We start from the raw sequence: 16,413 nt of genomic DNA on the forward strand, positions 1-16,413 counted from the left end.
TAAGGAAAGGAGAGAGGTCCCGGATAAGCAAAGCATTATTGAAGAACAACAAGGCAGGAGAGTTTACACTACCTGATCGCAGAACCTCCTGTACAGTTGTTATGGACTGAATTGTGTCCCCCAAAAATATGTGTATCAATTTGGCTAGGTGATGATTCCCAATATTGTGTGATTGTCCACTATTTTGTCATCTGATGTGATTTTCCTGTGTGTTATAAATTCTGTCTCTATGATGTTAACGAGATGTGGTTAGTGGCAGTTATGTCAGTGAGGCAGGACTCAATCTACAAGATTAGATTGTGTTTTAAGCCAATCTCTTTTGACATAACGAAAGAGAGAGGCGAGCAGAGAGACAGGAGGACCTCTTATCACCAAGAAAGTAGCACCAGGAGCAGGGCACGTCCTTTGGACCTGGGGTTCCTGTGCCTGAGAAGCTCCTAGACCAAGAGAAGACTGATGGTAAGGACCTTCCTCCAGAGCCAACAGAGAAAGTCTTCCCCTGGAGCTGACACCCTGAATTTGGACTTCTGGCCTACTAGACTGTGAGAGAATAAATTTCTGTTTACTGAAGCCATCCACTTGTGATATTTCTGGTATAGCAGCACTAGATGACTGAGACAACAGCTATAGTAGTAAAAACAACTTGGTACTGGTACAAAAAACAGACACATAGACCAATGGAAAAGAATCAAGAACACAGAAATCCATCTACCACCTATGGTCAGCTGATCTTTGCCAAAGTGCCCAAGTCCATTAAATGGGGAAAAGACAGTCTCTTTAACAAATACTGCTGGCATAACTGGTTGTCCCTCTGTAAAAAAATGAAGCAAGGTCCATACCTCACACCATACACAAAAACTAACTCAAAATGGATCAAAGTCCTAAATATAAAACCTATAACTATAAAGATCATGGAGGAAAAAAATAGGGACAACACTAGGGACCCTAACATATGGCATAAATAAAATACCAAACATAACTGAAAACACACACAAAGCAGAAGATGAACTAGATAAATAAGACCTCCTTAAAATTAAACAATTATGCCCAACAAAGGACATCTCCAAAAGAGTAAAAAGTGAACCTACAGATTGGGGAAAAAAATTTTGCTACAACGTATCCAACAAAGATCTAATCTCTAAAATTTACAGAAAACGTCAACACCTCTACGAACAATCCAGTTAAAAAAATGGGCAAAGAAAATGAACAGACTCTTCACCAAAGAAGACATTCAGGCAACTAACAAACCTATGAATAAATGCTCACGATCATTAGCAATTAGAGAAATGCAAATCAAAACAACAATGAGATACCATCTCACCCCTACATTACTGGCACTGATCAAAAAAAACAGAAAATAACAAATGTTGGAGAGGCTGCAGGGAGACTGGAACTCTTATGCACTGCTGGTGGGAATGCAAAATGGTATGACCGTTCTGGAAAGCGATACGGTGCTTCCTTAAAAAGGTAGAAATAGAAATACCATACGATCCAGCAATCCCACTCCTAGGAATATATTCTAGAGAAATAAGAGCCTTCACACAAATAGACATATGCACACCCATATTCACTGCAGCATTATTCACAATAGCAAAAAGATGGAAACAACCTAAGTGCCCATCAATAGATGAATGGGTAAACAAATTATGGTACATGATACGCACTGATAACAAACTGTGGTACATCCACACAATGGAATACTATGCAACAATAAAGAACATTGATAAATCTGTGAAACACCTCACAACATGGAAGAATCTGGACGGCATTATGCTGAGTGAAATAAGTCAATCACAAAAGGACAAATACTGTTTTTGTATGAAAGACTGACTTGATTTATAAACTTTCACTTAAAGCACAATAAAAAAAAAGGATAAATACTATACGAGAACTCTATTATAAAAACTCATGAAAATGCTTTCACACAAAAAGAATCAATCTTTGATGGTTACCAGGCAGGGGGTAGGGAGAGAAAAACACTAATGTACGTGACCCTGGTGGCACAGTGGTTGAGCATGTTGCTGCTAAACAAAAGGTCAGCAGTTCAAATCCCCCAGCTGCTCCTTGGAAACCCTATGGGGCAGTTCTACTCTGTGCCATAGGGTCACTATGAGTCGGAATCCACTTGATGGCAACAGGTTCAGGTTTTTTTTGGTTTAGATAGTATCTAAGTGGTAACTTTGGAGAAGAGTGAGACAGTACATAATACTGGGGAAGTCAGCACAGATTGACCAGATCGAAGTCATAGAAGCTTCACAGACACATCCAAAGTCCCTGAGGGACCGAGCTACTGGGGCTGAGGGCTGGGGACCAAGGTCTCCAGGGACGTCTAGCTCAACGGGCATAACACACTATAGAGAGAGAATGCTCTACCTCCAACTGTGGTGAGTAGTGTCTGTGGTCCCAAAAGCCTGCAAGTGGTCATCTAAGGTACATCTACCGGTCCCATCCCATCCAGAGCAAAGGAAAATGAAAACCAAAGACACAAGGCAAAGATTAGTCCAAAGGCCTAATGGACCAGACAACCAGCACAACCCTCCGCTAGACTGAGCCTAGAACAACTAGATGGTGCCTGGTTACTACCACTGACTGCTCTGGCAGGGATCACAATAGAGGGTTTCAGATAGCGCAGGAGAAAAATGTAGAACAAAATTCAAATTCACAAAAAAAAGACTAGGTTTGCTGGTCTGATAGAGACTGGAGAAAGTCCCAGAGTACGGCTCCCGGACAATCTTTTAACTCAGAACTTAAGTCATTCCCAAGGTTCATCCTTCAGTCAAGATTAGACAGGTCTATAGGACAAATAGGAAACCCTAGTGGCGTAGTGGTTAAGAGCTACAGCTGCTGACCAAAAGGTCCGCAGTTCAAATCTCCCAGGCGCTCCTTGGAAAACCTATGGGGCAGCTCTACTCTGTCCTATAGGGTTCCTATGAGTCGGAATTGGCTCTACAGCAGTGGGTTTGGTGGTTTTATACGGCAAACAGTAACGCATGTGAGGAACATGCTTCCTAGTTCACTCATGTATGGGAGACTAATGGATAGATACATCAGCCCAAAATCAAAGACGAGAAGGCAGGAAGTGACAGGAAAACTGGACAAATGGAAACAGGGAACCCAGGGTGGAGAAGGGGAGAGTGTTGACACATCACAGGGTTGGCCACCAATGTCACAAAACAATTTGTGTATTAACTGTTTAATGAGAAACTAATTCGCTCTGTAAGCTTTCACCTAAAACACAATTCAAAAGAAAAGAAAAGGAAAAACAAAACAAAACAAAACAAAAAAACGCTTGAATGAACATTCTCAGCATTTGTTCACGGACTGTAAAGTTTGAGGAAGCAAGGAGTATAAAGCATTAGAGCCTCTAAGCTACATATGTGTAACTTCTAAATGAACTTTTTAAAAACTATAGATGACAGTGGTTAAGCGCACAGGTTCTAGAGCCAGCCAGTGGCATCACTAAGAGGGTTCAGGGGTGCAAATCGCACCTTCTAACACTGTCAGAGGGGTACCACCAAAATGACCCCAGAGTCCGAGGTGGCGGTGGGCAAGCTGGCGCCGCTGGGGAGGGGCACCAAGGCAGTGGTGTCACTGGAGTTGGTGTCGCCCATCACGCAGTGCAGTAAGACAGACTAGGAAGAAAGGCCTGGTGATCTTCTGAAAATCAGCCAATGAACCCTGTGGATTACAACAGTCCCATCCCTTTGTACATGCGGTCACCGTGAGTCAGGAGGCAACTCGACAGCAACTAACAACAAACTATTGCAATTCTTTACTTTTCTAACCACAGGGAAAATATCTAAGAAGGGTTTAAAAATGGGTAACTGCCCAAGATCACTTGGTACTCAAACCAAAAGTCTTCAGTGGTGCCCCATCCCCTCTTTCCATAAGAATGATTTTCTTTCCACCCTTATAGGAGGCATCCCATTGCTTTGTGGAATTTACTGTCTGACCTGAATGGTTAGGAATTAAAGCATACATGTGAGACGAAAATGCTAAAGGTGTGAGGATGCTAAAACAGCCAGCCATCTTTTCTGGACAGGCATTTGGTCCCAAGTACTAGGAATCAGAAATATCCAGATCACATCAGTTGATCCCAACCCACATGGAGCAAAGGAGAATGAAGAACACCAAAGACACAAGGTAATTATGAGCCCAAGAGACAGAAAGGGCCACGTAAATCACTGACTACATCAGCCTGAGACAAGAAGAACTAGATGGCGCCTGGCTACAACCAATGACTGCCCTGACAGAGAACACAACAGAGAATACCTCATGGAGCAGGAGAACAGTGGGGTGTGGAACTCAAATTCTAGTAAAAAGACCAGACTTAATGGTCTGACTGAGACGGGGGAACCCCAGAGGACATGGTCCCCAGACTCCCTGTTAGCTCAAAACTAAAACTAAAGTCAACTTTTCAAAGATTAGACTAGACTATAAGACATAAAATAATGCTTGTGAAGACAGTGCTTCTTAGCTCAGGTAGATACATGAAAGTAAACGGGCAGCTCCTGTCCAGAGGTGAGATGAGAAGGCAGAAAGGCACAGGAGCTGGTTGAGTGGACACGGGAAATACAGGGTGGAAAGGAGGAGTGTGCTGTCATGTTATAGGGAGAACAACTAAGGTCACATAACAATGTGTGTATAAATTTTTGTATGAGAAACTAACTTGAAGTGTAAACTTTCACTTAAAACATAAAAAAAAAAAAAAAAAGAAGAAATATCCAGATCAGTAGTTTTCAACTAGTATTTTATGGAGCCCTTTGGAGGTGTGTCAGGAGTCCCCGGGTGGCACAAACCGTTAAGCCCTCGGCTTCTAACCAGAAGGTTGGAGGTTTGAGTACACCCAGAATTGCCTCAGAAGAAAGGCCTGGCAATCTATGTTTGATAAAAATCAGCCATTGAAAACTCTACGAAGCACAGTTCTACTCTGACTCACTTGGGGTCTTCCAGGAGTTGGAACTGACTCAGCGGCACCTGGTTTAGTTTTAGTTTTGTCTCAAGTGTCGGAGCTGGCAGGGCTCTGAGTCTTGCCTTCTTTTAACCTGATCTTCTTTGCTTTTCTCTACTAACATGTTGGAATCCCTCTCCTAAAAGTAATTAGAAGAACCCTGACCTCTTGCGGAGTCTTTACCTATACACTATAGCTCTCTCCCATTAATATAAAATCCGTCACTGTAAAGTTGATTCCGGCTCATAGCAACACCATAGGACAGAGTAGAACTGCCCCCATCCGGTTTCCAAGGCTGTAAATCTTTACAGGAGCAGACCACCACATCGTTCTCCCTTGGAGAAGCTGGTGGATTCAAACCACCGACCTTTCAGTTAGCAGTTGAGAACTGCACCACTGCGCCACTAGGGCACCTTCCCATTCCTATGTTGTTGTTAGGTGTCATCGAGTCACTTCCGACTCATAGCGACCCTATAGGACAGAGTAGGACTGCACCATAGGGTTTCCAAGGAGTGCCTGGTGGATTCAAAATGCCAACCTTTTGGTTAGCACCCAAGCTCTTAACCACTACACCAACAAGGGTGTCCCCCATTCCTACAGGTCACCTTAAAATTTGGATATTAAGTGATTATGTGATTAAGAAAACTGACATTTTCTTAGGTACATGGCACAACATTTCAAACCTTCTTGGGAATATCTGCTAAGTGGAAAAGTAAGCTTAGTTAAAACCATCTGTTCTGTTATCAGAATTGAGACAGGCAGGTGCAGAACCCAGTATAAGCTTCAAACACAAAGTTTAGAAGAAACAGCCTTTGGAACTTTCTGAGGTGCCAGAAATAACCCTTACTATATAAAGTTACCCTTTGATTGTAGTCTTTCTATTTTGGTTTAAATACAAAGTCTCTCGCTGGACTTTTAACCAGAATTATCAGAAATTCTGCAAATGTAAGCAATTGGCAACATCTAGGTCTTTCTCATTTCTTATAAAGTCAGCTGAGGTGAAAATCTGATCTGAGTTATTAAATTAGGGAAAACATACGTATATAGTCTTGTAGATCAAGGAGCACACTTCTTTTACCCGGGACGACTGGGCTGCCCCAGTGTTGGGCCAATCGGTCACAAATCACAAAGCCACGGGCCCCGTGCCTTCAAGATGTGAAAAAAAGATGTGGTTTGATTTCCAAATTGAGGACACCTAAACCAATTTCTGTCAAGTCAGTTCTGACTCATGGCGACCCCATGTGTGTCAGGGTAGAGCTGTGTTCCATGGTGTTTTTTTAATGGCTGGTTTTCCAGAAGTAGATCGCCAGGCCTTTCTCCTGAGATGCCTCTGGGTGGACCTGAACTGCCAACCTTTCAACTGGCAGCTGGGCGCATTAACCATTTGCAGCACCCAGGGATTCCTAACGACACCTAGATAGATGTGCCTTTATCCCGGATGTGAACTGGAGATCAGGGCTCAGAGAACTAGTCGATGCACCTTTTGCTAATTTAAGTGTGGCCTCGGTTATATCACAGACTTTTTCCTGTTTGTTCTTCCATAGACCCTTTCTTAATGCAAGTCTGTGCTACCTGTGGAAAGAAGAAACGGCTAGGAAAACAGCAGGGCGGAACAGTGCCCGCTGTCTCTGCTTACCAGGCTGAATTTGTCCTTCAAGGGGCCAGTGTCCGTCAGCAGTTTAGTCCTGGGGTTCATTTTGAAAATGTCTCCAGTTGTGGTGCCCAGGTAGAAAAAGCTATCATCGTCGGCCATCTGGGGAAGAGAGTGATATGCCATGAGCACCCGTGGTCAGCAGTGGGATGAGCTTTCCCTGAAGACCTCATAGGAGTGCTCATGGCTATTTCCTCAGGCTCAAAGGCGAGTTAGAGCAGCGCTGAGAGGAGCAGAGCCAGGACCAAACACAGATCTGAAGAAGATACTGGACCCGACCGGCCTGTGCACTTCACCTGAGGTCTATGTCTGATGTTAACATGCATGCTCTCTTTCTGTCTTTTTCCTTCCCTCTCTCCCTCCCTCCCTTCCTTTTTTTCTGTTAGTAATTTCCAGGTAGGTGTGTATTTACTTTTTGTTGTAATCTTTCTGTGCCCATAGGTTTTAAGTATGGTCTTTTGCCATATGCCCGGGTCATCATCTCCCCATCCATGGCTACTGCACCATCAGTACAAAGAAGAGGAGACATTTACCTTCCAGGACCCCCCAGCACGCATGCACACACACACACACACACACACACACACACACACACACACCTTGGTCAGCACTGTTAACAAGAGCTTGCACCAACAGCTACTCAACGTAACACTTAAAGTAATGCTTACTGTAATACTCATCACTATTCTTTTCATCTGTCCCGTTTGGCACTCAGTTGGCCAGATTTTTCGATTTGGGAGATCCAGTTCCCATACTCGAATTGTCCCACTATAAAAAAAAGATTTCACAATCAAATAACTACATATTTGATAACTGTGTCATCTCTTCTCTGTGTTCTGTGTTCTGTTGAAGAAGCTGAAGGGCAGAGAACGAAACATTTCTGAGGCCTTGCTACAGCTGACAGCTCTACAATTAAGCTTTCATTAAACACTCACAGTGATCCCATGAGGTGGACTTTACACAGAGCGGAGCAGGGACTCTCTGAGTCTGAAGTGAGTGCTCTATCCACTATACTGAAAACAAGCAGGCATATAAATAAGCAAGTAAACAAATGAAGAGCAAACCAGCGTTTCTTGCAAGGTTTTTTTTTTTTTTGAGGGAAAAAATTTTCATTTTAATTTTATTGTGCTTTAAGTGAAAGTTTACAAATCAAGTCAGTCTCTCATACAAAAATTTATATACACCTTGCTATGTACTCCTAGTTGCTCTCCTCCTAATGAGACAGCGCACTCCTCCTCTCCACCCTGTATTCCCTGTATCCATTGAGCCAGCTTCCGTCCCCCTCCGCCTTCTCATCACCCCTCTAGACAGGAGCTGCCCACATAGTCTCATGTGTCTACTTGAGCCAAGAAGCTCACTCCTCACCAGTATCATTTTCTATATCTTAGTCCAGTCCAACCCCTGTCTGAAGAGTTGGCTTTGGGAATGGTTCCAGTCTTGGGCTAACAGAAGGTCTGGGGAACATGAGCTTGGGGTCCTTCTAGTCTCAGTCAGACCATTAAGTCTGGTCTTTTTATGAGAATTTGGGGTCTGCATCCCACTGCTCTCCTGCTCCATCAGGAATTCTCTGTTGTGTTCCCTGTCAGGGCAGTCATTGGTTGTAGCTGGGCACCCTCTAGGTCTTCTGGTCTCAGGCTGATATAGTAGTTTTGAGGAAAATTTTTTAAAGAGGAGCACTTTAGTATGGGGAGTCCCTGGATGGCTCAAACAGTTAAGTGCTCAGCTGCTGAGAGGTCAGTAGTTCCAGTTTGAGGTGCCTAGAGGCATGTCAGAAGAAAGGCCCTGCGATCTGCTTCCACAAGTCTGCCATTTATCAGCTATGGAGCACAGCTCTGTTCTGACATACATGGAGTCCCCTTGAGTCGAAATCAATTTCACTGCAACTGGCTTTTACTTTAGCATGGAGACTCCTGTCTTTAAGGAAGGCAAAATGAAGCTAAGCAACTCAGAAAGTTAAGGGAAGTCAGCCCTTCACACAGGGCCTGGTTTATGGTTGGCATTTAATCACTGTATGTTGACTTAATCTGAACTGATAGGTGTATAACAATTTCATAGTCAATATCACAGTCAAAAGATTTCAGCTAACATCCTAAGGCAGAAAAGATTGATTAAAAAATATGTTGATCAGGCTCAGTTTCTCTCTTTTTTGTTTTTCTTCTTTTGCTCCTCCCCACCCCGAGTTATGTACACAGTAAGTGCTTAAAAAAAAGCCATTTTTCCATGGCCTTCTGATAGATATAATCTAGATGCTAAAGTTTTTAGTTAGAATTTACACCACATCTCATGAGAACAATATAATGGAATACACGAAATTGGGACTGTGGTGGAGAACCCAGGGTATATGGGTGCCATGTCAGAAGTCTTATTTACAGGGTCAATTTCTCCTCCGTTATCAGTATCACGTGAAATTGAGGCAGACCTAGAATATCAAACCAGTTGCCGTAGAGCGAACTCTAAACCATGGTAACACCATGTCTGTCAGAGCTGGACTGTGCCCCACTGGGTTTTTTGTTTATTTATTTTGTTGTTGTTGTTGAGAGTATACACAGCAAAACATACATCAAATCAACAGCTTCTACATGTACAAATCAGTGACACTGATTACAGTCTTCGCGTCGTGCAGCCATCCTCACCCTCCTTTTCTGAGCTGTCTCTCCCTCGTTAACATAAGCTCACTGGCTCCTGAGATTCCTATTTAATCTTTCCAGTTGCTGTTGTCAATTTGATCCCAGATCCATAGTCCTTAAAGGAGCATAATGCTCAGGGAAGACATATTTTACTAGTTAAGCTAGGCTACTGTTTGGTTTTAAGAAGACTTCAGGGGATATTTTTGTTTTAAAATTTAAAGATTAACTTACGGCAATAGTTTCAGGAGTTTTTCCAGCTTTTATGGCTCCAGGAAGTCTGGATACTATAAGAATAAAAAATTCTGTTCTGCATTTTCCCCTTTTTGATGAGGATTCCTCTATAGAATCCTTGATCAAAATGTTCAGTGATGGTAGCCAGGCACCATTCAGTTCTTCTGGTCTCATGGTAAAGGTGGCGGTAGTTCGTGGAAGCAATTAGCCACCCATTCCATATCCTACTAGGATTCCTGCCTCTTCTTCCTCTGTTGCTCCAGGCAAATAGAGATCAGTTGTACCTTGGATGGTAATTACAAGCTTTTAAGACCCCAGGCACTATGCAACAAGCTAGGAGCCAGACCAGAAGCATTAAAAAAAGTTATTAGGCCAATGAACTGGGATGTCCCATGAAACCATGACCCCAAACCTCCTGAGGAACCAAATCCCATAAGGTGTTTGGCTGTACATAAGCAGCCTCAGCAGCTACAGTTTTTTTTTTTTTTTGTCATTGTTGTAAATATATCTATCACACAACTTTTGCCAATTCAACTTTTTACAGGTGTACAACTTCTTGACAGCAATTACAATAATTAGTTGCGCAACCGTACCTCCATAGGGTGTTCAGTGGCTGAGTTTTAGGAAGTAGGTCATCAGGCCTTTCTAGCGAGGTACCTCTGAGTGGACTCGAACCTTCAACCTTTTGGTTATCAGCTGAGCACATTAACTGTTTATACCACTCAGGGACTTCCCCTAGAATACAGATTGTACTAGATTGTGTGTGTGTAAGATTCAGTGTTTGACTCCTGGAGGAATGCTGTCCATAGACATCAGGATGGGCCAGCTCCTGCCATTTTTTTTTTTTTTTTTGAGAGATCTCATAAAACAAAGGCTTAGTCAAACCACTCTGTAAATGTGAACAGAGTTGAAGGGCTTCGTGGGCACTGGTGGGTGGCCTCAGAAGACAGGGAAGAACACGGTCTGCTGCTTTAGGAGTAAAGCACTGTCCTACTAAGATTTGCTCGACGGGCCTGGCATTCAAGTTGGCCAGTTAGTTTCATGGTCTCTTCCTTTCTCTTAATTTGCCTCTGAACAAATGCATGCTGCATACCACAAGGTGCAGCCAAGAAACAGTGCAGACCTGGAGCGGCATAAATTCTTTACTCCCATGAGAAAAGTAACCAACAATGTGTGCCGTTCACCAATGGGAGGCCTCAATGACATTTTCATGAGGGTTGGAGAGGATGGTTCTACCCAACCTATACTTCAACCCTACGTTTTCCGACTGACATAAAAAAGGATGGTTTTATACATGTCTAATATTCACTTCAAACTCTACACAGGGCTCTGAAGAGTGAATCTGTAAATTAATTTCTTCTCTTGGACAGATGCTGGCCTCTGTTCAGGCCTCCAGCTGGGTTACAATTAGCTCGTTCCAGCTGGTCCTATCAGAAATGATCTCATGTAACTAATGGTCAGCCAGCTGAATCTTCCTGGCACAGTTCATTCACAAACTATCATTTCGTGAGTGGTTAAGCGCTCAGCTGCTAACTGAAAGGTTGGGGTTCGAATCCACCAGCTGCTCCACAGGAGAAAAATGTGACAGTCAATTTCTGGAAATATTTACAGCCTTGGATACCCTGTGGGACAGTTCCACTCTGTCCTATAGGGTCACTATGGCAACTGGTAAACCAAGAGCAGGTGGTAAGAAAGGTCAACCAGTGGGTGAATCTTTGCAATTTTGCAAATTAGTCTGTGAACATGGATTGAGCATAATGTGTTATCAGTGGCAAACAAGAACCTGGAATGCATTTCACAGATAGGCAGAGTTTTTTCCATAGGAAGCACAGGATTTTTGATAACCGTAATTTAAAATATTTTCAGCTAAAAGGATTTCTAATGACTACAAAATTGTGAAAATTATGGTAGAAGGTATTTGTCCAGGATGAAAGACATGTTTCCCCAGATTGTAATTAACTAATGTTTTCTAGACAAGTAAATAGCGATTTATGAGTTCTGGAAAGACAGAGCACTGACACGTACTTTCCAGCAGTAACAAACATCTCATCCTGGCAGTGTGAGAAGATCACGGTGGTGGCGTTGCCGACATTGAGGCCGGCGGCAGGGCTGCCACAGATGGCATCTCTCCTGGCTATGCTCCACACCACCACACTGCCAAAACGGGAAAACAAAACAGACTTTAAAAACAAGAAACAACTAGTTTAGTGGTTCCAGAAAGGAAAAAAACAAAGGAATAAAAAAATTACACTGACCTTTCCCAACCCAACCCTCCCGCCCCCCAGCTCCTCAATAACACTGGATATCAGGAAACAAATGGGGTGACATGTAACACGTTTTGGAGGGAAATAATTATGAGGCTAGCATCCAGGGAGCCCGTCAATCAAGTCTGGTGATAAAATAGACATTTTGCAGCAAAGTGTTAAAGCTTATTACCCACTTATGCCATGTAAAAGGTTTCCTTGGGGAAGTGTTACAGCAAAACAAAAAGAAAGAAAAAGAAAAAAAATGGGAGAGGATTCAATAAAGAATATAACATAAGGCAGTGTTCCCCAAAACAAGTGAGCATCACATTGATTTAGAAGGACTGTTAAAACAGTCTACTGGGTCCACCTCCAGAGTTTCTGATTCAGTAGGTCTAGGTTGGGGCCCAAGAATTTGTTTTTCAAATAAGCCCCAGGTGATGCTGAGGCTGATGGATCTGGGGGCCACACACTGAGAAGCACTGATTTAGGGTTGCATTTCCTTCTTCCTGGGTGCAATCATATGACTTAGTCCTCAAATGAGTAAACCCCTTGCCGTGGAGTTGATTCCAATTCACGGCGACCCCTTGTGCTTTAGAGTAGAACTGTGCTCCCAGGGTTTTCTTGGCTGTAGTCTTATTTCGACTCGATGGCACTGGGTTTTGGGTTAGTCTTATGCAAGCAGATCACCAGACCACTCTTCTACAGCACCGCTGGGTGGGTTCAAACAGCACCTCTGGGTGGGTTCAAACCACACCGCTGGGTGGGTTCAAACCGCACCGCTGGGTGGGTTCAAACAGCACCTCTGGGTGGGTTCAAACAGCACCGCAGGGTGGACTCAAACAGCACCGCTGGGTGGACTCAAACAGCACCGCTGGGTGGGTTCAAACAGCACATCTGGGTGGGTTCAAACAGCACCATGGGGCGGACTCAAACAGCACCGCTGGGTGGGTTCAAACAGCAGCGCTGGGTGGGTTCAAACAGCTAACCTTTTGGTTAGTAGCTGAGGGCAAACCGTTTGTCCCACCTAGGGACTTCCTAAAGTGAATAGTGTTTGGATAATAATACCAAAAATGCTGGGGAGGGGGTGTTGCGTTAAATAGTTGGTGCAAAATATTAAAGAAAAAGAATGCAAATGTTACAAAAGTAAATAATATAAAAACACGTACGTCTGTGTTTGCCAGACTTTCTGCATGTAGAATGTGTTATCGAAGGTTGTCTAAAATCACGTTACAACCAAACATAACGGGGAACAGGGAGCTAAGAGGTGGTATAAGCACCACGAACGATTCCTTTTACAGTGGGAAATTGATAGATAGCATCTAAAGTGGACGAATGGAGAGAGAACTCACTTAAAAAGTTACAATGATGAAGTAAAAAACAAAGACTGTGAAAACCAAGGTCCTCATGCCTGAGAGAAGACGCATGTTCAAACGAAATCTTGTATGTGAATGTTCACAGGCGCATTATTCACGATAGCCAAAAAATGGAAACAACCAAATGTGCGCGGACAGATGAATGGCTAAACAAATAGTGTCGTATCCATACCAGGGCACAGTATTCAGCCACAGGAAGTGAAGTACCGATACGACATGGGTGAACCTTGAAAAATTATGCTAAGCGAAAGAAACCAGACACAAAAGACCACATATTATATGGTGCCATTTATATGAAAGCTTCAGAATAGGCAAATCCATAGGGAGAGAAATACTTTAGTGGTTGCCTGGGACTGAGGTGGACGTGGGAGGGAGTGAGTGGGGATGAGGTGTGACTGCTAATGGGTACTGGGGTTCTTTTTGGGGTGTTAAAAATACTCTAAAATTGATCACAGTGATGGTTGCACAACTCTGTGAATATATTAAAAACCACTCAACCATATCCTTTAAGCAGGTGAATTTTATGGTATGTGAAGTACTTCTCAATACAGCTGTAAAACAAAAAAACAAACTCAAGTGCTTCTGGAGAGTGGAACTCTTCATGACCGAGGGGAGAATTTGAGGGGTGGCATTAGTACCTCTACTTTTGAATTTTGGCTTCTTCTGCATAGTAGGACAATACAGGGTCTCTATAAAGACACCCACATAGACAGCTGGTAAAATAAACCCCAGCGCATTCAATCCATTCAATGGAATACTAAGCAGTTATTGCAAAGAATGAGGTATAGGTCTCTAGATACACACATATAAGATGTCCATGGTGCAAAGGTAATTAAAAAGCAGGTTGCGTTACAACATGGATAGTATAACATCAAGGCAAAAAAAGTTACATAAATAGGTTACAACTGCAAACAGTTCCCAGGGTCCCTTCTGTTCCTCCCCTCTGTGTGGAAGCCAGCTGGTTTGGGGAGAACGGACCCCTCCCACAGTTTCACGGTTGATCTTGATTGTCCAAAACGTTCAGCATAAGCCCCACCTCCTCACCGCAATGCGGACTCAGGGATGGGTCTCCTGCGTTTTCCTAACACAGAAAAGTTTCTCTTTCTTTCTTTAGGCTTCTCAACATTCCCCAAATTTTCTGCAAGTGAGTTTTAGATAGCCTAAAATCGAGCTGAAAATTACAGAGGAGATGGACACTTTTGCAGATTAACTTTGTTTAAAGGGCATTTCTCTCCTCCAAGGCCTAGCCTCCGCATCTCCCTGGCAAGGTGCAGGGGTGGGGATGGGCCAGTGGCTAAGCTCCAAGAATCTCTGGGGGTAGAACCCAGGCATCAGTAGTTTTCAAACCTCCCCAGACCATTCCAGTGTGCAGCCGAGGTTGCAAACATCTGCTTTATGTTGAGCTAAGAATGTTAATACTATGATGTTACTAGAAGATTTCTGGATACATTTTTCATCCAAAACAGTCAAATGGGGATGGCTCCTGGGAGGCGTGACTACTTAGATGCAGATGGAAGGAGGAAATCTTAGGAAAATTTTGTTGACTCACTATACATTAAGAGGAGAACTGTCAATACATATATAAATACATAATATATGAGTACATATAAATGTAATGTCCTTTTTAATAAACCTGTGAAGCTCAAATGAGAAAATATATGTGAAAGTACATCAAGGTATTAAAACAGACACAAGCCTCAGGGTTACTATTTTTCTTTAGACTATATTCCTTTGGAAACCCTGGTGGCATAGTGGTTAAGAGCTATGGCTGCTAACCAAAAGGCCGGCAGTTCGAGTCCACCAGGCTCTCCTTGGAAACTCTATGGGGCAGTTCTACTCTATTCTATAGGGTTGCTCTGAGTTAGAATTGACTCCACAGCAATGCGTTTGTGTTTTTTTTTTTTAAATGTTCTTTTAGCATTTACTTAGGAGTACATACTGCATTGATTCTTGTCCCTAATATAATGCTTTTAAATATACTTTTTTTTTTTTTTTTTCATGTATATGTGTTCTCTTTCTACCAAAGGTCATGTCTTGGTGAGGAAAATTTAAAATGTCACCTCTGGACACCTGACACTACCAGGGTTTGTAACCCAGCTCTGCTATTTACTAGCTGGTGACCTTGGTTCCTTGTCCGTCATTGTAGTTGTTAAGTGCCCTCGAGTTGGTTCTGACTCATAGCAACATTGTGTACAACAGAACGAAACATGGCCTGGTCATGCGCCATCCTCACAGTTGTTGCTATATTTGAACCTTTTTTTGCAGCCACTGTGTCAGTCCAGCTCGTTGAGGGCCTTCCTCTTTTTTGCTGACCCTGTACTTTACCAAGCATGATGTCCTTCTCCAGGGACTTGCCCCTTCTGATAACATGTCCAAAGTATGTGAGACAAAGTCTCATCATCCTTGCTTCTAAGGAGCATTCTGGCTGTACTTCTTCCAAGGCAGATTTGTTTGTTCTTCTGGCAGTCCATTCAATACCCTTCACTAACACCATAATTCCAAGGCATCAATTCTTCTTCAGTCTTCCTTATTCGTTGTCCAGCTTTTGTACGCATATGAGGCAACTGAAAATATCATGGCTTGAGTCAGCCGTACCTTAGTCCTCAAAGTGACATCTTTGCTTTTTTTTTTTAAAACACTTTAAAGAGATCGTTTGCAGCAGACTTGCCCAAAGCAATACTTCGTTTGATTTCTTGACTGCTGCTTCCATGGATCCAAGTAAAATGAAATCCTTGACAACTTCAATATTTTTTCCCTTTATCATGATGTTGCCAAGAGGCAGTTGTTTGAACAGAACAAGGGGATAGACACTTTGTAATTTAAAATCAGGAAAGGTGTGCGACAAGGTTGTGTCCTTTCACCATATTTATTCCATCTGTACGGTGAGCAAATGATCCACGTAGCTGGACTGTATGAAGAACTTGGCATCAGGATTTGAGGAAGACTCACTGACAACCTGCGATATGCAAATGACACAACCTTGCTTGCTGAAAGTGAAGAGGACTTAAAGCACTAACTGATAAAAATCAGAGATGACAGCCTTCCGTGTGGATTGTATACCTTAACATAAAGAAAAAAATTATCTGCCATATGGCATCAATAAGTCCCAGTTCATAGAGTTGTTGAGAGGCTTAACTGAGACAATGCCATTAAAGTGTTCAGTACACTTGTGACACATTAAGTGCTCAATTTTAAAACAATTAGCTCTTCTTCATGAAGACAAGGGCAACAACAATGACACTGATGTCTTTCTTTGACGACAAGGGTTTTCAAAATTGGCTGCACATTAGAATTACCTGGGAATCTTAATATTCCTAAAGCCCAGACCATAGCC

General features: G+C 42.8%; 1 protein-coding gene across 2 annotated transcripts in view; it reads right to left on the reverse strand.

The window, feature by feature from the left end:
* CFAP52 (cilia and flagella associated protein 52) overlaps positions 1-16,413 on the reverse strand; it is a 56,481-nt gene that overhangs the window by 26,893 nt on the left and 13,175 nt on the right. For both annotated transcript variants that reach the window (XM_049861520.1, XM_049861521.1), the window contains 3 exons: positions 11,486-11,614; positions 7,271-7,370; positions 6,588-6,704 (listed from right to left, as the gene is read on the reverse strand). In XM_049861520.1, coding sequence (XP_049717477.1) covers positions 6,588-6,704; positions 7,271-7,370; positions 11,486-11,614 — 346 coding nt within the window. The remainder of the gene's footprint in view (positions 1-6,587; positions 6,705-7,270; positions 7,371-11,485; positions 11,615-16,413) is intronic.

Source organism: Elephas maximus, chromosome 19 (assembly GCF_024166365.1).
Source record: "Elephas maximus indicus isolate mEleMax1 chromosome 19, mEleMax1 primary haplotype, whole genome shotgun sequence".
In the NCBI taxonomy this organism is placed as follows: domain Eukaryota; kingdom Metazoa; phylum Chordata; class Mammalia; order Proboscidea; family Elephantidae; genus Elephas; species Elephas maximus.